Here is a 25,115-nt window from a genome sequence, read left to right as displayed (position 1 = left end):
ATGAAAGGTTCTGTATAGAGCTGGTTGAAAAAAATGCCTTTTTTTTTCCCCAGGGAAATTCAGAAAAAAAATTAGTTTTTGCCAGATTTTCTGTTAAAATGTTTGGTTTTCAAAAACCAATTTCAGTAAAAATTCTTGGGTTTGAGGGACTTTTTTTCCATTTTTCACAAACCAAACCCAGAATATTTTTGTTTGCCAATATTTTTGTTTGATGAAAACTGTTTTCATAAAATCAAAGTTATCTGACAAAGCAAGTTCTAGCTGCAGTTCTATATGCCGTGCTAATCTGGAGTGTCTAATCCCACCATGCAATGCAGTTGTTGAGCCTAGGTAAAATTAGTCTAAGAGGAGAGAACACCTCACACACTCTCTGCTTACTGAGAGCACTAATAGCCTAACTTCAAACCCCCTTTGCTTGCAGGGAATTGGCAATAGGAGGGGGAAAGTAGCTTTGTGTATTACATAGTTTAACCTTGACACGTTCTAGCCTAGCCCATCAATGGAAGCTGAAGAAGCGACTGGCTAGCAAAGCCCATATAGTGTAAATATTTAAACAAAAACAATTAAGGAAGTCTTGTGATTTTGGGTACCCAGCTTGGCAGTTGGTCTGATTTTCAGATGTGCGGAGCACCCATAACTCCAAAAATAATGTTCATGGGAGCTGCTGGTGTTCAGAACCTCTGAAAGATCACTTAGTGTGTCTAGTTGAGCATCTAAAATTAGTGGCTGCTTTTGAAAACGTTTCCTTTCTCCACCCGCTGACCCAGTCAGGGCTGCAGGAGTCTTAGACAAGACCATAAACAAGTAAGGAAAAGAGCTGTTAACATAAGCACTGTGGCAAAAACCTTTTTTCAGAGCCACTATAGCTTCAGAGAACATCTACGTGATGTGCCAGGCAGGTGGTGGAAGAAGGAGATTTTGAGAAGCAGAGCAAAGGAAACGTCTATGAATTAATAAGGATACAAAGTCTCCTGGGTAAAGGAACATGCACAGTAGGAGCAGCCATTAAACCTTTCCAACAATTCAGCCATGCCTGTAGTGTGTTATGGGGTAGTTTTCAGAAATAGTCAGCATTCTTCAACCAAAAAATGAGAGTCTACTACTCCTGAGAACAACAAATAACTCAAGTTTGAGCTAGACGTAGTGGAGACAGATACTGGCAAACTCATCCTGAACACAGCTGTGCCAATGTACCACAATTCTTATCTTCAGCACTAGCTGCGATTGCAGTCCTGGGTCTCACCCAGAGCTCTGCCAATACACCTCCATCCTGACCTGCTTCGGTCCCTTACTATTCCAGTCCTGCCATTGTCCCAAGCCCCTCGGTCAGCTAATCCATCTCTGTTCCAACCTACGTAACCTCCTGCTATCCCAGTCCACAGGCTAGCTGTGTGAATACATACCTAGGATCTGGGTTGGGTTTGTATAACCCGTTCTGCTAATTCAAGCAAGCTAGATCAAAGCTAGCTCAGGCATGTCCACACATCCTGCAGTTCCGTCTCTGAGTGCAGTGTAGCTGTACCCTTAGACTCTTTGGAAAATCCCACCCTACACGGCCCGCCCAACACCATACAGCAATGACCCGATTATCAGAGGTGCTGAGTGCCTACAGCTCCCAGAGGAGTTAATGGGAATCAGAGCTGCTCAGAGCATTGGAAAGCAAAGCCCTACGTCACATGACTCCCTCTAGTCCTTCCTCCCTTCATGTTCCCTATCAGAGGAGCCTGTTATAACTAGCCTGCATGGCACTACTGGCCCAGATGTGGTATATTTTTACCTCTAGCTGCATCTTGCCATAGCTCCTGGTACTCTATTACAAGGCACATATTAGACTGGTAACCACCAAAAAGGCCACTGTATTAATGATGATTGATGCTCAAGCAACTTCATAGAACTTAGCTTATTCTCAGTGAAAAAGGAGCTTCAATAATGGGAGCCGTACTTTCAATTTACAATTCCTTAACGTACAATGTAGCAATTTACAGTGGGCTTAGGTATAATTATTGTAGTACAATGCATTTAAACAGAACAACATATGTATTCGCTTCCCTTCTCAACTGCTTTTCCCGTTTACATGGGGGTTTGTAGTTAATCATTTGATGTGATGATATATAGTTATGTGACTGACTGTATTATTCATCTATCCTTGCAGTTCATTTATGTAGAATTAATGTGTGGTTAATAGTTAAGTTGTAGGATAAGGATAAGTAAGATGAAGGCCTTACATTGCAGCCTTACAGGTTCAGAAGAATCATCCCTATGTTAAGTACATTCTGGTCTCTAATCAACAGAGACTGCATTGATTTTTTAAGTAAGGCTAATGGTTTTACTGAGTGCCCCTTTCAGGGTCTCTGGCAAAGGCCATCACCCCAGTGGACTTTATAGATTTTCTCACTAGCTTGGACTTGTCATCCTGTCTTTTTACTGCATAAGAAGAGCAAAAGGAACTCTCCTATGTTTCCGACCAAACGGATCAAATGTGCACACGCTACTTACCACAGTGAAGAGCGCATCAGAAAAGTTAAAGAGTAAGGGGCATAACAGCAAGAATATATTCAACCCTCTCCTCAACACTAAGGGGAAGCAACCAGCTAATTCCCCATGGATGTTGGAAACCTATCCTAGAGGTCTAGAAGTGGCACAATGGAGCTAACTCAGTCCTCCCCCAAGCATTGAGCCTGCCAGGATGGTCTCTTGAGTTCTTGTAGCATCCAGGGTAGTCGATCCTTTGTTTTTGCTGGTTCTTCAGTTACGTTTGAAGATTTGAGCACACAGATTTTCAATGGAGCGGCCCTGTAGGGCTGCATTTGAAGTGCCATGTGTCCTGGATTTTCAAGGGATTGTTCCGATTTTGTCAGAGTTGAGCCCAAATCCTACAAGCCAACTTTGTAAGCTGCTGACTAGCCCCCCAAGGCAACATTAGATGCTTGTGAAAGATCACGAGTTGCAACAGGACAGTGCCCTGACTGTCAAGAGGCCACTTCGAAAAAAGTTGATGCAGTGTCATGACAAGTAGGGTCCTCCAAATGGGCAGCCCTCTGAAATGCAGAGCGTGCGCACACATATACAAGCATGCTGGAGGATATTAACATCAACTCCTCCAGGATGTGATACTGCAGGAGAGGGAGCAGAGTCTAGTGGTTAGAGGGGTGCCAAGCAGGCAGCATTCTGAGCAAAGCCTGGTCTACACAGGGTGACAGATAGAGCTGGTCTGAATGTCAAAATATGCTGTTATGCTGACACTTTAGCTTGGGTTGCTTTTGAGAGAGATTCTATAGCCTGGTGATATAGCTACTGGTCCAGCAAGTGGGAAATCTAGGTTCAAGTCCCTACTCCGCTCTGCATGGTTTAGCGTGATCTGGGATGAAAGACTGTTCTGAATTCAGGCCAGTATCCTAACCCCCCAGGCTATCAAGAGTGACTAACACATGCAAATGTTTCACAAAACCGCTTTGAAAGGTTTTGTTTTCATTCCAAAGCAGAATGAAAAGAATTTGTAACCTCAAAAGTTGCTGTGAAATGGAGTTGTCGTCCTCCGGTCTGTTCGAGTGATAAATGTAGGACAGTCTATAAAGAGGCTAATGGTAGAGAGTGAGAAAAACAGACACAAGTAGGCAGGGGAGAAAAGAAAAGATCCGTTATGTGAGAAGACACACGTGAAGGCCGTTTCAGAAGATGGCATAAGCAGAGAAGATGGCTCTCATACCAGGAGCCACATTGTGAGAAGTGACAGAGGAAACATATGCAAGAAGGCCCGAGCGAGTTGTTATATGGCTGTTTTAATTAACACTCTTCAATTTCTTGTCTTAACAGCTCAAGCTCCCTTACCTTCTTGATACAGCAAGTGTATGGAACCCCGCAAGCCAGAGGACCACTGCCGTTGCATGAATGGTACTGATTGACGTTCCAGTCTTTATATTCATCACCTCCACAACACGAGAACTGTGCAAACAAAAATTAAAAAATGCATCGTAACCAAGTGATAAATAACAGCATGTTTGTAGTAGGATAAATATTTGAAGCATTTAACTGAAGCTAACAAGAAGGGGATTCCTTATTCATGCTACCAGACATGGGCCAACTCTGAGGTTCTCTCGGACTCTGTACCATTCAGACTAACACAGCCTTATGTAATGTCGTCATATTGGGGTTTTCCCTAAGTCACGGCTTGAACTCAGTAATTCTGGACCTACAGTACAGGAGTCAGATAGAATATTTTTGGCATGGTCAGTAAGAATTGCAGAGGAAGGATAGGAGATTGTTAAGTTCACTTAGTTTCCGGCCAAGTGCAGCATTTACTTTTCCAAACTAAAGCAGCTTTCCAGATGACTAATCAGTCAGGACTGTGAGGTTAAGAACAGCCTCAAGATGGCAAGGCAGCCTTGACATGCCAGAAGCACTGAAGCAGAACAGGAAAGCTCAAGTAATTTTTTAATACTGAATACTTTCAACCCATCTGTACATATATCCTCTAAGCCCATCACTCCCCTGGGCACGGCACGGCACAGATTTCAAGAGCGTTTGTGGAACAGACATTACAAGAGCTCAAATTATTTCTTGCTCAATAGAGCAACAAACACAACTGAACAGAAGCAGGAGTCAGTTTGCTATGAACAATGAGAGTTACACAAAGTCCTTTCAGCAGCTTGTTCTTGAAGGCACAAAGATTTCAATGTAATATGCATTTGTGGATTTTCCTTCAGACATTTGGATACTACAAGAGTATGAGTTTGTGTAAAACTACAAGGCACTGCTGGTCTAAAAGACCGCCCATATGGCATCCCACTAGCCTGAGCTGACAGCTCACTTGCAGTAAGATCTCAGATACTGGACCTGCACTGAGATATGGTAAGCAACTCCCTTTTCTATAATGATCATCAGAGGATGGCCTCACATCTCTGTTCATTTAAAACAGGACAAATGACTGGAGAACATGCAGGAACAATCCTGCCAATGACCAAAAGGGACAAATGATTTGATTATATACATCTTTTTAAACACTAAGGTAAGACTTTCGCTCTTTCTATCTTTATAGCAGTGTCATATGGGGCTTTTTAGTGTATTAGACGGTTACTCTTTTTAGTCCAAGTGGTTAGCCAATATTTGGGGTCTTTTGGATTGTTTCCATTAGGAGAAGAAATTGATGAAAGAGTCAGGTATTTATTGCAATCCTATTTACAAAGAATGTACACAAATTCCTATTTCTCTGAACAGAGTAGGAGTCAGTTTCCTTGTTCACACTTCCAAGCCTCTTTCCAACCAATTCTCTGCCCCAAAAGCTCTCTCTTAGGGCCACGTTAACCATTGTTTCTCTCATTTCCTGGCTCTGTATTTATTTTCCTGCTCCCGGCTGCTTCTGACTTAGACAAATACAGCTCCACCGAATAATACCCAGCCCCTATATTTGCATTCAGTCTCCAGGGGAAACCCCCCCCCCAGATCACATGGCTCAGCTCCTACTCCAACCTTGCGCCAAGGCTAGTCTGTGATTTGAGTGGTGGCTTCTGTTGTTTCGGCTATCACTAAACATCTAGCTGCTCACTCATTTTGCCTGAGCGGAAGGCTACTATTGTGCCAACCAGCTTCAAGTTGGTTTGTGATTGCCAGGGGAGTATATCTTTGGTTTATGGGAAGTCACCCAACCTCCTGCACCAGAGTGCTAAATACACTGATTTTCCCAAGTGTTGACTTTTGACTTTTCGTTCTATTTGGCTTCCAAGGACTGTGTTATTCTCTCATTGCAGCTTTTCAGAGATTGGTACCAGAAAAAGAATGTGCTGGAGTGAGTTATAATTGTATAACTGACACTCAACTTGCAAATGAAAATGCAAGAAAAGCTGTAGAAGGGACATATTTTTCAAAAAATTACAGTCAGTTTGACAATAACTTTTCTCCTCTCTCCTCCCACTCTAGGGCCTGAGAACAAGATTGCATGGGCTAGTTAAGTGAAACGTAACTCATGATGATGGTCAGATTTACTGGCCTTAAATTAATCTTTTTTAGATAATTTAGTCTAGAAATAAAATTATTTTCATAAGACTTGTAAGTGAATTTAGTCCTGGTTGAAGGGGCCAATTTGACAGCCCGAGAGACTGAAACCCTGTCTGTATTCACATGAGACACATAGCATAGGGAGTAGCACACCAGATTTCATCACGCTTTCCTCCATCTGTATGACTGGCCTCTGAATTACAGGGTCCACCCTCTAGGATCAAGAGGGCAGGTCGGTCTTCATGACTCAGTCAAAACCTGCAAAGACTAACAATAATAATTGGGACCAGTTTTGGAAGTGGTTTTAGTAATGTGGTCACCCATCCCCCTAGGTGCCACTACCAATAAGCTCAAATGAAGTTGAACAAGTCAAAGACAATGACTGAAAATAGTGCATAACTGAGATCCACGGTGCTACTTGTCCTGATAATTGGCCTCTGGCTAACCTGGCCCCTCAGAAGTGCGGTGTGAGCACTAGAGCAGACAGCTGGAGATTGGCAGGCTGGAGAACAGTATAGTAGCTTTGTTTGAGGCAAGTCTGTAATCCAAATTGTACGCCAACTTGTGTGCACCTTTGGAGACATTTACATTGAACCAATGCTTCTCTAATTAGGATCTTCGTTTCCTCTCTCCAATTCTAATAGATTTTTCATATTTTCTATGACTAGGACAAATAGCAGCTGCAGATTGGGTTGTTTTTTGTTTTTTATTTCCATGTGTGAGCAGATCTATTTCAGCCCAGGAAAAATCAGTCTTGTTAATCTTTCATTCACGTTGATCTAACTAGAGGCAACTAGGATATGTCCTTATTTCTTTCCCTTATGATCGCAATTAAGAGGTTTTATTTTATGGTCTTTAACTATTCTCAGTTGTCTCCGACACCCAGGCTAGCTGATTCCATTCCACAAAATGCCAGTCAGACTCCACTCTCTAATGGGGATTTCTCTCCCCAGGTCAAACTAAATTAGAGATCAGACTTACAGCTAAATAGAAGGTGGTTTTACTTTTTTCATATTCACAAAATACAAGAGAGAGTTCAAGGAAAGTCATTTTCTGTTCTTTGCAGGATGGAACTAAGCTCACACTACATCATGTTTATTTAATTGGGACGGAGACTGTTAAATGAGCTTGCTTAAATTTTTACCTTGAAAGAAATGTCCATTTGTTGCTGGCGGGGAAAGGTGTCAGACTGACAGTCTTGGATAACAGTCCTCTTATTACCCCTCCAAAGGCATTGTACAAATAACAGGAGGGCAAGTGTTCTGTCTTTCCCATATTACCTGACCAATATATTCAAGCCTGTTATGGAGAGAGGACCTCTAAAGAAGATAACGGAGTTCAGTCTCTATAGTCCATTTAGTTCTTAGCCTCTCTGCTCAGATTACATGTGACGGTGTCAGATGTGGTGGCGAGGAGTTTAATAACTGGTGTGTGTCCACTAGCAATTGGACCGAGACCATCAAATTCATTGCACCCAAACTGCTGAACAGGTCGGGTTGTTTGTCATTTTAATTAAAATGTTATTTGTCCAACACAAAGGGAAACCACATGCTTCCAACGTGAGGGATGCTGTATTTCAGAATAAGAGAAGACAAACAGAAGAAGAATAAACGGTCCATGAGGGAGCACCATGGAAGTCTCTCCTGTAGAATAGCACCCAGCAGAAAGCAGCCTTCTAAAAGTTTAAACGTGCAGAACATAAAACAAAAACGTAAGTGTATAACGACATACATCAGACATTGGTATAAGTGACATACTTGGTCCCAGTGGTAGCTTCCCTGATGTCAGAGTTTACCTGTTATGTCAGAGAAGAATTAGGACTACATTCAATATTTTACCCATGAGAAGTGTTCATTAAAGTTGCACAATGAATACATAACGAATAGAGACATTATACAAGTGGTGGAATCCAGAAGTCTGAAGATAAGGCCCAACTCAAATCTCATTTTCAGACATACCAAGACTTTGGGGGAAATTCAGAACTGGATTTGAACCTTGAAGTTCTGGCCTTCCCATAACTTTTTTTTTAAATCCACATTCTGTGGTACTAATAGACTTGGTGAGGCAGCTGCTTATACAGCCCGCCCACTGTGTTCCCTTATCCATTTCCAGAATCACAGTTTTGACTTCAGCTATTTGAAACACCCTTTTGCTGTTATGCTTATGGTAAGCACTTCCCACCGCCATAAACAAAATAAAAGTAACGCCCGTGAACTCGTCGTTCGATCAGTTGCACAATCCTGGTCGTTTAAGAACGAGATAGGGCTCTGTCATGCACATGTCTCCCATAAGCACCACATGACATGAGTGCACATATTGATGACGGATAGATGTCTGAAAATGCAGACCTCATGGCCCCTTTGGTGCAGTAGAGATAGCATCATGTCCCAGGGAAGAGGAGACATGGATTGAAACTTTGATTTGATCTCTCACCCTCCAAACCCAAAAGCAGTTGGCTCAGGCCCAGCTCTTCTGCCAACACCCCTCTAACTGAAATTTCAAACTTTGGGGAAGCTCAGATTTCCAACGTGCTGGCAGTGGGACAGAAGTGGCACACCTAAGAGCCTGGGAGGAAAGTTAAAGGGGGTGAACTGACCCGAGTGTGACACTTTGCTAAACTCGGAGTCTGCACCCACGTCTCCCAAGTAGAGCTGAGTGAAATGGATGAATAATGTATCTGACGGAAAAAAAAATGCAGTTTTGGTCGAACCAAAACAATTCCTGAATTTGACACAAATAGTTTTGGCCATTCACAAAATGGCCAGAGGAGGAGAAGATGGGGGTGACTGTGCTGTTGCTGTTCCCCTCCCCCAGCCTTTAGCCAAAGGATTAGGACATTCACCCGGATGTGGGAGAGGCAGGTTTGAATACCCTCTCTGGGTAATGACAGGTTTCAGAGTAGCAGCCGTGTTAAATTGGTTAGTCTCTAAGGTGCCACAAGTCCTCCTTTTCTCTCTGGGTAATGGACTTTTTCAATTCACCAAAAATTCTGAAAAATTCCATGTTGAGTTTGATTTGACTTTAAAAAATAAAATAAAATTAAAAAAAAAATGTTCAGACCCCAGAAAAGATTATTCACCTAGCTCTACTCCTGAGTCCCAGCTGACAGTTCTGACCACTAGACAACACTGCTCCTGATTTCATACTCCTGCTGCTGAAATTGGCTGGGTAGCTCTTGTGCCAGACTGTGGCTGTGTGAATTGGGGCCACCTAATCCTGAAGAGAAATGGGCACCATGTACTGAGAGGCTTCAGGCTGGGATGTTCACAGGTGCCCAAGGAAATTAGGTACCAAACTCCCATTGAAAATTCAGCACCTAACTCCTTCAGAGTCCTTTAAGGGTCTTAGCCCAACATTACCGGGTTTTGATTAGAACATGACTCCCTGCTTCAGGTACAAGGCAGCAGGTTAGTTCTGGTCAAACCCAATGTTATCAGCAAGCAGCTGAGCAAGAGGGACACAAGGGTTTTAGATTTCTTAGCAAGAACGCGAGTTGAGCAGGCAGATTAGCAGGAGTGACATTTTTGAGGCATTACAATGTGCTGATCCCCATTCAGTTCCGCAGAGAACAGGTTAAGGAAACTATTCCTGCGTCCTTAAGATACGGAGCAAGAGAGGACATTTGGCAAGGAACAGCTTTCCCCAAGGAATTTCAACCCTGTAAACTTCAGCCCTCCTTCTCACTGACAGGTCAGTGGCAAGGATCAACTGTATTCTCGGCAGACATCTCTGGTTCTCTTTCAGGATAGTGGAAAAAAAAATCTGGTTTTAAAAAAAAACCAGTATATTGCTATTTTCTCTCTTCCCTGACTTATCCTTAGCCAGGCATTTATGTCCCAACCTTGTGTGCTGGGTTTTTTTTTTTTTTTAAAAACACAGCATTTACTTAAGAGTTTGAACCAAATCAACCCCGCCTCATTAGAAATGTATCTTCCTCCCCTGCCTAAACAGTGTTTAGATGATGATCCAAACTTCATGGCAGATACCTCTCAGTTGAATCCAAACGCTCTCCAAAAGCGTTAGAAAAGTTGAGACCTGAACTCCCGAAGTGCCAAAGAAAAGAACACCACATTGATCACCTCAAATATATTTACACAGACTGACATCCAGTGTAAAATGTCCATTTTGTTTTAACACTATTTTTTTATATTCTGTTCTGGACGTTGTATAAAAGTGTTATTGTGATACTTGCTTTGTAGAGAATATTTGACAGATGTCTTCAATGGTTAGTTGTAAATATACTGCAAATGCAGATCTTAAATAAAAACTATTTTGATCAAAAGAGCCAGCAGATCAGCAAGCTCCTCTGATCAACAACCCAGGTACATCCTTCTGGTATGAGATACAAGACTGGTATAGAAATGAGCTCACTCTCAAGTACAAGACTTTGTAAAAATGCAAGGATGGTTTATTCAGGATATTTTAGAGAGAAATAACATGGAGAGATCTGTTACCAAGAGCAGTAAACGTGGGCTCTCTCACCCCCCTCCTCGCTTCACAGAGGAAAACCTCCATTTCAAACCCACACAAAGAATTACAGAAATACCGAAGAAAATTTCTTTTAGAGGCACTTTCAAGTCTTCTTCATTTAACTTAAAAGCAAACATGTATGGCTGGGAAATGTTTTGGTTATGACTAAGGGCTTGTCTACAAGATGCTGCAGTGTGGTCTCTGGGGGTTTGAATTGTTTGAATTGCTAATGTGTTGCTTGAACTGCCCAGTTTGTGTTGACGTAGGACTACCTTAATATGCACCCAGCCCCTTTTAGTTTGTGCCAGCGTGGGCTACCTGGGGCAGTTAGAACACAACGCTTTAGAGCGTTCTACAGTTCACACTCACATAGATCACACTGTGGGATTGTGTAGACAAGCTCTAAAACTCATGTTTCCTCTTAAACCTTGTAAAAACCTTGCAATCCCTTAATGCTTAAAGATGGCACAAGCCTCTTTTGAGATGCATGTTTGCAAATATCTTCTCTAAATGCAAGCCTGCGTACAAAAACTTCTCGATACACATTATGTAAATAGTGAGATCGTTATATGCGACATTACAAGGTCATTTGATGCTAGAAGAAGCCATTGGAGTAGAGGATATTTATATTAATTGGGGTATTAATTAGGTATCTGGCAATGCCTAAGCAACTCCTTACTGGGAGCAAAAAAGACAAGAATCACCACGCTGAGGATCGGTGTCAAGAAAGGACAATAACATCTTTGATGACTGCCACAGAACTCTGCCCTCAAGCATGCCCCCTTGTGGCCCTGCAGCTACACTGCACACAGCCCCTCATGTTCTTTCAATCAACTACCCAGATTGAGGTTGGTTCAAGACACGTAACCCCGTTCATGGGGTCTGATTTACAAAGTCGTTCTACAAAGTGTAACTCACTCTGTTAGTTGTGCCAGATCTCGATGCTCTGGATCCACATAAGAATCTTGGTCAGCTCTTGTCCCAGTTCAGGAATGGAGCAGATAAATGCTATTGTAACTGAAGGTACCAGCAGCTTCTACTGTGAAACGCCAGTCTACTTAGACCATGTATTTCAAGTAAGATACATAAGCTAATCTTGGTAAATAGAGCGAACCAGTGGGATTTAATTCAAATTTTAAATTCTTAATAATTTATTAATTTGTCTGCCTCAAGCCAGCTCCTTGAACGGCATGTTTTAAGTAACGGATTTCAAACACTTTCTTTGATTTCATAGAATTTAGTTAAGATTACTCATGATGCTTATTTATAAACTCTTTATGTTATCCATGATAAAATGAACCGCACTCACCAACCTTAAAATGAAAGTCCTTTTTCCTTCTATAAACTGCATCATTTATCTAGGACACGCTGCAAAATGCAGCCTGGTCTATAGATTATGAATAAGAATTTCCAGTTATCGCTTTGAAAATTGACAGGTCTTTGTCCCAAGATCAGGCCCAGTACTATTAAAATGATTATATAGATGGGAAGCCTAACATGCACAGCTGCAACAGTCAAGCGACAGGAACTCTTCTATATTCCCAAATAAATAATTTATGAATCCATTTAGCAAAATCACAAATACTCTAACTCAGCAGGGTAGATGGAGAGATCACAGGATATACACCTTCCAGAAGCTGGTGTTAGCTCATGTTTCTGTGGTTAGCGGATATCATTATGGACAAAATTCCCCCTTACACTTGACTTCCAGTTCCCCAAAACTTATGGATTATGTATGTTTATCTGAGTAAAAGTTTGTAGGCCTCGAGCATGGGGCTAGCTGCTGAAGCCAATGTCTTACACAGGATACAGGCCTATAGGTTCCTTGCATTACTGCTGAATAAAATAAAGCAGAATATAATGCAAAGCAGTGAATAATAGAGGTAAGCTAGCCCACTGGGCTACAGGAAGGACTCACTTCTAATTTAGAGGAATGATACTCTGGTTGTAGTTTACTTAGAGATGTGTCCCATCTAGGATAGACCCCACTTTTGAGGTGTAACCTCTGTTAAAAGCTTCCACAGAGGGGCATCGAGAAATTATTAGAACTGAACCAACCACTGTTTGTGCCTTGTTTCATTTTGCTTTTACTCCCCCACCCCTTTTCATTTAGTCATAGTTAATCGCTGTGATTGCTGTGCTTAACTGTGGGGTCTCCTAAAGCATGGAAAGAACCGCATGTGGCAGACACAGTGGGAGTCACATCCGGGGATTGGCACTGAGAGAGACAATTGCTAAGAACTGGCCCCTACCATTTCTCAAGACTACACTTTTATTTGGTAAATTTTTTGGAGATAAAATTACTCGGCTCTCAGGAACTTGAAATGTCCCTTTCTAGTGCACAGTCCCACATGAAGTTTTATTGTGCATGCCCACTCTGTGGGAAGAGATTATATCACTACAGCGTCAAAAGTCTTACACGAGGACGAATGGTGGAAGAAAACCTGGTGTGGATTCTTCATGGTGGCATTTCTAGCTCCTTCAAAGTGTTGGTCAGGATCTTGGAGGGGAAGTTCTAGATATATTCCTAGCTATTTATTGTGCCAGTATTTACTTCTCACAAGAGACCACACTTAAATGTGTTTTTAGATCTGAAAGAAGGATAAGAGCTAGTTTTCATGTTTTTTTCCTTGCAACACTTTGATGGAACCCAACAGATATGGCCTTACGGGTCACATCATCAAAACTGATCCATGCTGAGGACAGGCAAGATATTGTAGATATTAGAAATCTGATGGTGGTATTACAATCCTGTGTTCTAGATGGTTGTAGCAAGTGTTTGTTAAAACAAAAAACACACATCCCAGTGACAGACTCATGGGATAATGAGCAAGACTGGTGAAAGAAACCTTTCATCTTTTTCTAAGAGACTAAAAAGGAAGAACATGTTTGCAAAAGAAAAAGCTCATTTATAGGCAAGCAGTGGGCCTGAATTTTCAATCTAAAGAATGGGACACAAAAAATTTCTTGTATGTGCAAACAATAAATCTGAGCTAAGCAGCTAACTTGTTTTACACATTTTTCCATTTGTTTTTAAATGAACTATTTTTCAGAAAAGAACCATAAAGCAAGGGGAGGAAGTGGCTCTAATATGCCTAAGAGATGGAGTTCCACTGGTCCAAGTCACTTAGGATAGGTCTACACTACAGGCAAGGGGCGTGACTCCCCAGCTCATATACACATATGCTAGCTCTGATCTAGCTAGCAGGAGTATAAATAGCTGTGTAGACACAGTAGCACCGGCAGCGTTAGTCAAGATACGGCTTAGCTGCTTTGAGCACAAACCCCCGGAGAACTGCTATTTATACTCATGCTAGCTCAATGCGAGCTAGCACAGGTATGTGTATATAAGCAGAGGAAGCACACCCCTAGCTCGTAGGGCCGACATAGCCTTAAACACTTTTGAAAACCTCCCATCCTCGGTGGTATGGGGAGGAGGCTTTAAATCAGGACCTAGGAGTTCGATTCCTGGCTGTGCCACTGAGAGATGCGCTACATGATCTTGTGAAAAAAAACTGTTAGCTCTCTGGGCCTCAGTCTACCCATTTGTAAAATAGGTATATTAATACCTATTTCATAGGGGAGTTAGGAGGCTCAGGGCAGGTGCACAAGCAGAGTTGCACCAGCTTAATTTAAAAGTGTTATTTTAATCCAGTTTAGTTAAACCAGTGCAAGTGTGTGTAGACACTCTTATTTCAGTTTAGATTAAATTGATTAGGAATAGGTTAGAGAAACTGAAGTAAGGGCTTATCTACACTACAGAGCCTTTGCTGGTATGGATGGCAAAGACCCTTAGTGGAGATGCAGCATATGTCAGCACAACAAGTTATATTGCTGTGATAGCTACACCACCTCCCTCACTCTTGTCAGTATACTTGTGTCTACACTGGGAGCGGGCGGAAGGTTGCTGGCATAACTATGTCAGCTAGGGAGTGTGATTTCCCCGCCCCCACACACTCTTAGTCAACACAGCTGTGCTGGCAACACTGTATAGGGTAGATCAAGCCTAACGGCAAAAGAAGACCCACGGCGGCGAATCTCAGAGCCCATATCAACTGACTCGGGCTCATGATTCATGGCTAAAAACAGTACTGTAGACATTTGGTCTTGGGCTGGAGCCTAGGCTCTGAAACCTGCTGCCAGGGGTCTTTTTTCAGCATAGACATACCCTCAGAGTATATAGGAACACACTTGCACCAGTTACATGATGCCAGTGTAACCCAATTCCATTAAACTGGTGCAAGTGTGTGTAGACAAAGTTTGAATTGACATTTGTAATGTGCTTTGAGATCCTGGGTGTTATTGAAATGCAGAGTACTTTGGGTCTAGCAGACTGCAAGGGTAGTGCATGAAGTCATAGAAAAAGGACATTTACAAGACACAAATTGCACCTGCTGACTCTTGCCTTTGACAATTCAGTTGCTGAGATTTTTGCACCCTTCAAAAATTCACTATGCTGCTGACACCCACACACTGAAGTCTATTTGATATGTAGATAAAAAACAACAGTTGTCATGAGACCAGTATTATCAATGTTCAGCTACTACTTCATATGGTGTAAGGGAAACTCATCCAAATGACTTATTGAGTCCTAACCAATCTCCTTTGCATTATTACTTGCATTATTTATTACCTTTGACAATATATAAAATCTAGTTTATTTATTATTTCCTCAGTTAAGGCAAGTGAATGAGTTCTGAATAGTGGTATGACTTTCAAAAACTGCCAAGCTTTAGCAGTAGTAGATATCAGCTTTGAAGCTATTTCCAAGCATGTATAACGCATAAATTTGTTATAGCAAGAATCTTGTTCTTCACACTTTGTTCTTTCAGTAATAAGAGGGATTGGCTTACTTTTCCATTGAAGAAGAATGATATTAGTCAAGGTAAAGAACTGGAGTCCAGTTCCTGGATTCTATTCCTAGCTCTGCTACAGATTCTAAGGGAAATTTACTCCCTCCTTTTCTGTGCCTCAATTTCCCCACTGATGAAATAAGGATAACACTGACCTCTCTCTCAGGTCTGAGGAGCTAGGTGCATTATTTATAAAGTGCTTTGACATTTTACAATTAAAGGGGCTATTCAGATGTGAAGTACTGTATTACAGTTCACTCTCAATTTGAAGTCAAATTGCAAAGCTTTTGATTTTAACAGCTAATCAGAGGGTTCGGTATCTTTAAGATAGTCCACTGGGGCACAATTTCACATTAAGTTATTAAAAATCCTCTTTCAAGCTTAGAAAATAAACTGGCTGAGTTAAAAGGGAATAGTCCTGGCCCAAGGTATTCCTACCTTTGAACCATCTGGCTATGGGATGAGTCGGATCCAGTATGGTAATTCTTAGGGTCCTGTGCATTCCTGCAGGCTGCTACTGTGTGGGTGGCAGGCTGCCGTCAACACAAAAGGAGTTTAACCCTTGGTAGATTTGTTTTGCACCAGTTAGTAGCTCAGGCAGCAGGCCTCGTCAGTGCAACAGCATGATTTTCCTTTCACAGTGAGGAAACCTTGATGGAAAAATCTTATAAAAATGAATAGACTGATGGAAGGCCAAGATCTGCAACTCATATTGACTTTCAAGGGGAATGGGATGCCTATCTCCCTCCCTTTGAAGATCCTGGGCAAAGCCAATAGAATTCTGTAGAAATGCATAATGGTTTTAAAAGAAAGTTACTCTGAAACCTAAAAGAATGAAATCTAATCTCTACAGATTTTGAACCCCTGGCAACCCATATCAGTCTGTTAAATTCTATGAGATGGATTGACTAGCCAGCAAAAGGGTGATCTGTTAAATTCCATAAGGGAAAGAACTATAGAAATGTTGGAAGATTAACCCTGCTGATTTCTGGTTGAAAAGAGGCTTGAGACATGAACAAGGAACACGTACCCTTCTCAGCTTTCAAGGGTCTGACTCGTGATTCGAGGTTTCATTCAAAGATATATCTACAAAATCAGGACCTGGAACAGTTTCCCCAAGCCTGTGGGTTGCAATATTTATTATGCTAATAGTTTAACTTCTATTGCTCCCACACTTCCATCTGATGATACCAGAAATAAATGCAATAATGCTTGATCGGGTGCCCATTAAAGGGAAACTACAGTAAAGTCAAATTACTTTGTCTCAAATGTAAAAAACCTGTGCAAACACTGCATACCTCCCGTATAACATGCAAATCTAGCCTAATCGGCCTGAAATAGAACCCAAAGGGAAGGCCTGAATGAATGAAAAAACAAAACAAAACCAACAACAGATACTGGGGTATAATAAAGCAGGCGGAGTATGAAGAGCAGGCAGGAAGAGGCAGAACAGCCAACAGTGCTAGAAACTCTTATGAGCAAACCCCCAAGACGTCCAGCTGAGCACAGAGATTTTAAGATGCTTTCCATACTATCCAGTGATACTGCACTGGAAGTTGAGAACATAATCATGTTCTCATGTTTCCTGCTTCTGGTCAGGGTGGAAATGCCACAAGAACAGCCTCTCACAATAGTATGGCATCTATTAGCTAACGTTTGACGTACAATAACAACTTGCCATGACTTGTCTACCAGTGATAGTATCACTGGTAGACAAGTCATGGCAAGTTCTTAGATGCAGTGCAAGTACAGAGTGCATTCAAGGTGCTATTGCTGTATTGGACAGCTTACCAGTTTTCACTGATCTGCAATAAATCTGACCCTCCCAAAAAAGCAACACTGGAAGGATATTGAAAAAAGTCCTGTGTATTCCCCCTGATGGAATAGAACAGATAAGTAATCAGAAAATGCTTAACGAGGACTTTCAAGGCCTTTTCTCTTTCAGTCTTAACTATACATGGGATCATCAATAGCAAAACCCTAATGATTTGTAGAAACCATCCCTGTTTTCAGAAGAAAGCACTCTGGAGATTTAGTTAGCCAAATCTAGGTGCTTGGCATTGCTGAGAAATAAAATAAGGGAGTTCAAGCTTAAAATATTGGAGCTATGTGGGGAAGCCAGGGATGGGGAGGAGAAGACAATGCAGAACAGAGGACAGGAACTGCCAGTTATGGGAAGGGGTTTTGTGGATGAAATGGGTCTTACTCATTTAATTTAAAGAAACAAATTGAATCAAAGAGATAAAAGTACATTGCCAGCATCAGTGATGGGGAAAGAATACAAAGCAACATTAGCACCTTGGATTACTTCTCTCTCCAACTTCACTGGTCCGAAAACCAGCAAAAAAACAAGGAAAAGGAAGCTAACCAAGTCAGAAAGGAACTCACTTCCTGCATTCTACACTTGATGCAACGAAGATGTGTGGACCAGATTCAATCCTGGACTGTCACTAGTGATCTGCAGCAGGGCTCTGTGCACCTTCCGAGACTCAACTATGCTCAGAACAGCACGTTTTTGGCAGCACTGGACTGTTCCAGTGAATTTGAATCCAGGCTTGACCTTTAAGAGATAAAACATTTCGCAATAGGACCACTCCTAAATTCAACAAAGATGCTGAAAACGAACAGCACTTGTCACTTAAAAAGAAAAGGAGGACTTGTGGCACCTTCGAGACTAAAATTTATTTGAGCATGCTCAAATAAATTTGTTAGTCTCTAAATTGGCACAAGTCCTCCTTTTCTTTTTGCGGATACAGACTAACACGGCTGCTACGCTGAAGCTGGTCACTTAGAGTCCGTCCTTTCCACAGGCTGCATTGTGTGTTACAAATGCTAATGAAAAACATTAAAGAAGCTGCAAGACCCTGGTCAGTTTGGGGACTAGGGGAGGAGTCTCATTGTGCAGACAGGAAATCTACACTACAGAGAAGGTAACAGCCTGATGTTTTAGAGTTGGTCAGCCTCTAGTCAGCATCTGTATTCAGCATTTTTGAAAAATCAGGCCACGAGAGAGACTGTATAAAGTCAACCACAAAATCTGTGGCAGAACCAGCAATGGACTTCAGATGCTTTAAGTCATAAGATCCTTCCCATTTTGAAATGGCCAGATGCCTGGTGAATGGTGTCATTTGATACCCTGGAGGAGTCAAATCCTCTATTTATCCATAAAGCAAGTAGAGCGCTCGTACAGACAGGACAGGTTCAGACAGATGCTTCCTTCAGCTCCAGTGGCAGACCATTCTGGCTTGCAGTCCTACTCCCCATGCCACCCACATGTGGCTTAGCTGCTCACTGTGCTGCGAGCGTATGCCTGTGCTTTGAGATTCATGACAACTATTCACAATGTACAGAAGGAAGTCAACATTAAACAGGGACGAAGCGTGACTGAACAGTTGACTGGCGAGAATGGACTGAAACATTTAACCATTAACTTCCCGTGCAAAAGGCTTACGTGAATGAGTAATTAGTGGGCAGAGGGGACCAGCACTATGTGAACTAATTAGAGTTAAAAAAAAACCAGATAACATCACTCAGTTACTCAGCAGAGATATCTTACAGATAGTGCAAAAGAGACTAGTTTATCTAACCGACTTATTGAGGCACATAATTGAAGATCTGCTGCTCAGGACTTTGTGAATATCCATTCTCTGTGTTATGCCTTTACCAGAGCAAACAAGACTATAAAAAGAGAACAGTGTTCCTTTTTGTGATAGGGACCAGTGACTCTCACGTTGCCTGGCAGTTATCCTTCCTTAGATCCCCTACAGCAACACCACATTTCCCAGGAGCCTATGTGACCAGAGCCTGTAGTCAGGAAGTGAGGCAGAATGGCATGATTTTGAAGCTTCCACATTCTCTGTTGTGCATCTCAATCTGGTCCTTAGCAATTTTTAAAAGACCTACCAGGAGATATTAGTTCTTGCTATTTTTAAAGAAACACAGGGTCCAGCAACACTGTCAAATAGCTATGAAAAAGTACCAGCTCAGACACAAAGTCTGTATCACCCCCACTTTCCCCTTCTCGTAAGGATGGTAATAGAACTATTAATAATCTGTCCACTTATCAAAAAACCCCTTGCTGTGGGTAACTGGTGAGAGAAATCTCATAAGGCTGATACACATATACATCAAGGCTGTAGGTTATTAGCTCCCTGCACACAGGAATTACTTGGTATTTCTGTACAAGTCCATGTATACGACACCCAGCTACTCTAGTGAGGAGTGCCACACAGATACCTGTAATAAAATACGCACATCTCCGGCCAGCAGATACAAATCAATCAATTCACTAGTCATTGCACAACTGGTGTCTCAGCTGGAGCTCATGCACACAAGGAGGTAATTCACACTCCATGCCTTGTTCCTTTCTTGACCTCTGTGCTGAGAATCCCAGCAAAGGTGATAATGATGGCAGGTTTTGTGATATAATACCTATCCAGTAGGAACTACAATGCCATCAATGCATTTCATACAAACAACCTTATGGGTATCATAACATAAGAATGGCTATACTGGGTCAGATCAAAGGTCCATCTAGTGCAGTCTTCCGACAATGACCAATACCAGATGCCCCAGAGGGAATGAACAGAACAGGTAATCATCAAGTGATCCATCCCCTATCACCCATTCCCAAATTCTGGCAAATGGTATGAACTGGTGTGATAAATAAAGTGGTGGGGTACCTCCCTTTGATGGACACCCAGCCAGCCGGTTGGCTGTAAAAAAATCTCTCTTGGTAGCTTTTCTCTGCTTGCTTTACTTGTAAAGGGTTAACAAGCCCACAGGTAAAAGAAAAGGAGTGGGCATCTGACCAAAAGAGCCAATGGGAAGGCTAGAACTTTTAAAAATGGGAAAGAAACTTTTTCTTTGTTGTTCTCAGGAGAAGGAGGTGGATCAGCAATGCTATAAGCAGGAACGCTGTGTTAGGTTTGAACCAGGTATGAATATTCATCAGATCATACCTAGAATTACTTATTTGAAACCCCCCCAAAGTACGTACGTAAATTAGGAATGTTTAGCTAGACGCAATCAGGTTCATTTCTTTATTTTGGCTTGTGGATCTCCTCTGTGCTAATCCCTGATGCTTTTGTTTGCTTGTAGCTTTTAAGCTGAACCCCCAAGAAAGCTATTTTGGGTGCTTAATTTTTGTAATTGTTTCTTTTAAGATCTAGCAAAAACCCTAAGTTCCAGATGTATTTTTTTCCATTTTGTTTTTAATAAATTTTACCTTTTTTAAGAACAGGATTGGATTTCTGGTGTCCTAGAGGTTTGTGCATGTTGTTTATTTGGTTGGTATTTAATGAAGCACAGGTGGCTCTTCTGGAAGCATTGACTGAATTAGTGTGTCAAGTCAATCTTTACAATAACATGCCAACACTTTAAAAAATAAAAAAAGTAAAATAAAAAAAAGTAAAACCACAGCAAAACTAACCTTTTCTTGTACAAAATCCAAAATGTTCTTGAAATCCAGGTCATCATAATAGTGCCGAATCCCCTCTTGGATGTTGGAATGGAAAACTGCATTCATCTGGGGAAACAAAAAGAAGCACAATACCAAAGTGAAGAAGATGCTTGGAAAAATACCAAGAACTGAAGACAAATACAAGGCTACAGAGATGCCAGCACCATCTTTCCAGATCACTGTCCAAGGTTTAGGCCTCAGTGTTGCTGTGTCTTGTGATTTTGAATCTCACAATAGTTGGTGGTTTTTTAAAGCTCCAGCTACTGGAGTCAGGTGATTACATGAGAATCTCAATTTTTATTTAAAAAAACAAAACAAAAAACACACATTCCCAGTCTTTGTAATTGCGAAGAAAAGCTCGAAAATGTGATCCCTAAAACCTGAAACAGCAGAAGGCAAATAAGAATCCATTTATTTATTTTTTAAAGTCTCATGATTTCCGGGGCCTGACTCTTGATTTAATGAGCCTTCAGGGTTAGCACTCTTGTATGTAACCTCTGCTTTTATTTGCTGCATACTGCATCTTTAAATTCTAAGGCCATGTCTGCACTACAAAAGTATGTCAGCCTAAGAGTCAACACAGATACTAACTTGCCTGTGTGCGCACGCTTGCTTCCTTGTGTTGGCGATGCACGCCCTTACCAGGAGTGCTTGCATCGATTGTACTGTCCTGGTGGGGCATTGTGGGACAGTTCCTGAAAGCCAACAACAGCTGACACAAGCAAAGCAGTGTCCATGCTGACACTGCGTTGACCTAATGACAACCACCATGACTCTACCCTGCTCGGGGAGATGGTGTTACTAAATCGGCGTAGAGAGGCACTTACATCAGCAGGAGCGAAATTTAAGTGAAGACACTTCCACAGCTAGGTCAATGCAAGGCAGCTTACGTCAACCTAACCTAAAGGCTTTGCTGTCTACAGACACAGTCATTTTGTGTTCAGGTCATTCCAACTGTCTTTCTGGATCACAGAGAGAGTATTCTTGCTCCCTTAATCTCGACTTCCCAAATAATCCAAACTTGACAGGGCAGTCACACACTTTGGTATTCTGACTAAAATATGGCCAGGCCCTGCCTACTTAACCTAGAAGACAGGCCACAAAAATGTGCATTCCTTTAACTGCTCAGTTTTTCCTAAATCTTGTCTACCAATTCTGTATTCTGAGATAGTTGCTGAGGGGAGCGGACTCTGGGAAGTCTTCAAAAGGAGCCAGCCCTGAGCAGGGCAGCTACAAGTCAAACCCCAGAGCAGGTCACCACCTAAGAATGGATAAAATGACTCTGTTAAAGGAACCTTTTCGCTTACCCAGGCTGAGGTAAAAGCTGGGCCCGGGGACAGATTGGTGGGATTTTGAGTTTTACTTTAGAGTTGTTATCTGAATTAACCCAGACCAAGAAGGGTGTAGTGACTGGCTGAGCAAAGGTGCACAGGGGCTGCGTAACAGGGACTGGTAGAGGGGAAATAAAGAGCTGGGCAGTCCTCGGCCACGAGGGGACAGACTGGTGATGGCCAACTTGTTTACAGAAGTTTGTTCCACTCGTGCAGTACAATACCTATTGCTTTCAATGGACGCTGCTCCTGTGTAATGGATTGGGTTGCTAATTTTGGTTGGACGTATTCCTGGAGGTTTCTGTACATGACATCATCTTTAATTAAAAATTAATCTTTAATTCTGGGATACTCCAGGACAATCCTGGAGGGCTGGCAACTCTAGTAAGGGACAGCAGAATCTGACCCTTATGGTCAAAGACCTATCATCATGTACTATTTTCCCCCCTGAAGGTCATGAAACACAGGACTCTGCTACGCAGACCAGGACACACAAACAACAAGTTGACACAGATCTCTAATGCAGAGCTGATACAAAAGGCACCAGCTGGTTCTAAACAAATACAAATCCTTTATTTTCAATACAACCTCAAGACCTTCAGTAAATAAAAGCATCTTTATCCACCTGCCTGCCATTATCAGTGAGACGCGCATAGACAGCTGTCAGGGAAGCCCACAGCATCTTAGATTGTGTCTGTAGAAAAATCCCTCCACAAAATGGGATTAATACATAGGTATTTCAGCCCTTTGAAGACAGGGCTAGGAAGGAAGGAGGAGGATCCAGGGAACTACAGGTCAGTCAGCCTCACCTCAGTCCCTGGAAAAATCATGGAGCAGGTCCTCAAGGAATCAATTCTGAAGCACTTAGAGGAGAGGAAAGTGATCCGGAACAGTCAGCATGGATTTACCAAGGGAAAGTCATGCCTGACTAATCTAATTGCCTTCTATGACGAGATAACTGGCTCTGTGGATGAGGGGAAAGCAGTGGACGTGTTGTTCCTTGACTTTAGCAAAGCTTTTGACACTGTCTCCCACAGTACTCTTGCCAGCAAGTCAAAGAAGTATGGGCTGGATGAATGGACTATAACGTGGATAGAAAGCTGGCTAGATTGTCGGGCTCAACGGGTAGTGATTAATGGCTCCCTGTCTAGTTGGCAGCCGGCATTAAGTGGAGTGCCCCAAGGGTCGGTCCTCGGGCTGGTTTTGTTCAATACCTTCATAAATGATCTGGAGGATGGTGTGGATTGCACCCTCAGCAAGTTTGCAGACGACACTAAACTGGGAGGAGAGGTAGATACGCTGGAGGGTAGAGATAGGGTCCAGAGGGACCTAGACAAATTGGAGGATTGGGCCAAAAGAAATCTGATGAGGTTCAACAAGGACAAGTGCAGAGTCCTGCACTTAGGGCGGAAGAATCCCATGCACCGCCACAGACTAGGGACCGAGTGGCTAGGCAGAAGTTCTGCAGAAAAGGACCTAGGGGTTACAGTGTATGAGAAGCTTTATAGGAGTCAATAGTGTGCCCTTGTTGCCAAGAAGGCCAACGGTATTTTGGGATGTATAAGTAGGGGCAATGCCAGCAGATCGAGGGACGTGATCGTTCCCCTCTATTTGACATTGGTGAGTGCTGGAGTACTGTGGCCAGTTTTGGGCCCCACGCTACAAGAAGGATGTGGAAAAATTGGAAAACATTCAGCGGAGGGCAACAAAAATGATTAGTTGGCTGGAGCACATGACTTATGAGGAGAGGCTGAGGGAACTGGGATTGTTTAGTCTGCGGAAGAGAAGAATGAGGGGGGGATTTGATAGCTGCTTTCAACTACCTGAAAGGGGGTTCCAAAGAGGATGGATATAGGCTGTTCTCAATGGTAGCCGGTGACAGAATGAGGAGTAATGGTCTCAAGTTGCAGTGGGGGAGGTTTAGGTTGGATATTAGGAAAAACTTTTTCACTAGGAGGGTGGTGAAACACTGGAATGCGTTACCTAGGGAGGTGGTAGAATCTCCTTCCTTAGAAGTTTTTAAGGTCAGACTTGACAAAGCCCTGGCTGGGATGATTTAGTTAGGATTGGTCCTGCTTTGAGCAGGGGGTTGGACTAGAGGACCTCCTGAGGTACCTTCCAACCCTGATATTCTGTGATTCTAAGACAAGGGTTCCAGCCCCCATTTCTGGCAGCGAGAGATACTGATCTAGTACCAGTGTCTGACTGCAGCACATGGAAAGCTGGGGCGGGGGAGGAGGGGGGGGAGGTGGAAGGAGTGGATGGGGGGGGGCTAAGGGAAAGAGGTGGGGCCTCGAGAAGGAGTGGGGCAGGGGAGGTTCTGGCACTCCTGCTGGAGTGTCTGGTTTTTAAATATTACCAAGGTGGCAATCCTATGTGCAGCTAAAATAAATCTGAGACCACAAACAGACATGCAAAAAGGCTTTCCTCACCAGTTCCTTCCCTCAGTGGTGTCTAGCCATGAGCTAGTCCGATCTCTTCAGAGCTCAGCCTTTGGCATGCTTGAGAGAAATTACTTAACTCAACACAGCTGGCCTGTCTCTGCCACCCTCACAATCACTGTATTAAGGGCACGCAGCTGTGGTCTCTTCTTAGCCCTGGTCTACACTAGGACTTTAGGTCGAATTTAGCAGCGTTAAATCGATTTAAACCTGCACCCGTCCACACAGTGAAGCCCTTTATTTAGACTTAAAGGGCTCTTAAAATCGATTTCCTTACTCCACCCCTGACAAGTGGAATAGCGCTTAAATCGACGTTCCCAGCTCGAATTTGGGGTACTGTGGACACAATTCGATGGTATTGGCCTCCGGGAGCTATCCCAGAGTGCTCCATTCTGACCGCTCTGGACAGCACTCTCAACTCAGATGCACTGGCCAGGTAGACAGGAAAAGAACCGCGAACTTTTGAATCTCATTTCCTGTTTGGCCAGCGTGGCAAGCTGCAGGTGACCATGCAGAGCTCATCAGCACAGGTGACCATGATGGAGTCCCAGAATCGCAAAAGAGCTCC

At 42.6% G+C, this 25,115-nt stretch overlaps 1 protein-coding gene across 2 annotated transcripts in view; it reads right to left on the bottom strand.

Annotated features, from left to right (window-relative positions):
- LOC140903633 (tetraspanin-15-like) overlaps positions 1 to 25,115 on the bottom strand; it is a 295,953-nt gene that overhangs the window by 79,397 nt on the left and 191,441 nt on the right. For both annotated transcript variants that reach the window (XM_073325200.1, XM_073325201.1), the window contains 2 exons: positions 20,746 to 20,841; positions 3,829 to 3,942 (listed from right to left, as the gene is read on the bottom strand). In XM_073325200.1, coding sequence (XP_073181301.1) covers positions 3,829 to 3,942; positions 20,746 to 20,841 — 210 coding nt within the window. The remainder of the gene's footprint in view (positions 1 to 3,828; positions 3,943 to 20,745; positions 20,842 to 25,115) is intronic.

Source organism: Lepidochelys kempii, chromosome 26 (genome assembly GCF_965140265.1).
Source record: "Lepidochelys kempii isolate rLepKem1 chromosome 26, rLepKem1.hap2, whole genome shotgun sequence".
Taxonomy (NCBI): Eukaryota; Metazoa; Chordata; order Testudines; family Cheloniidae; genus Lepidochelys; species Lepidochelys kempii.
Note: the sequence above shows the minus strand (reverse complement) of the source record. Positions and strands in the feature narration are given on the sequence as shown.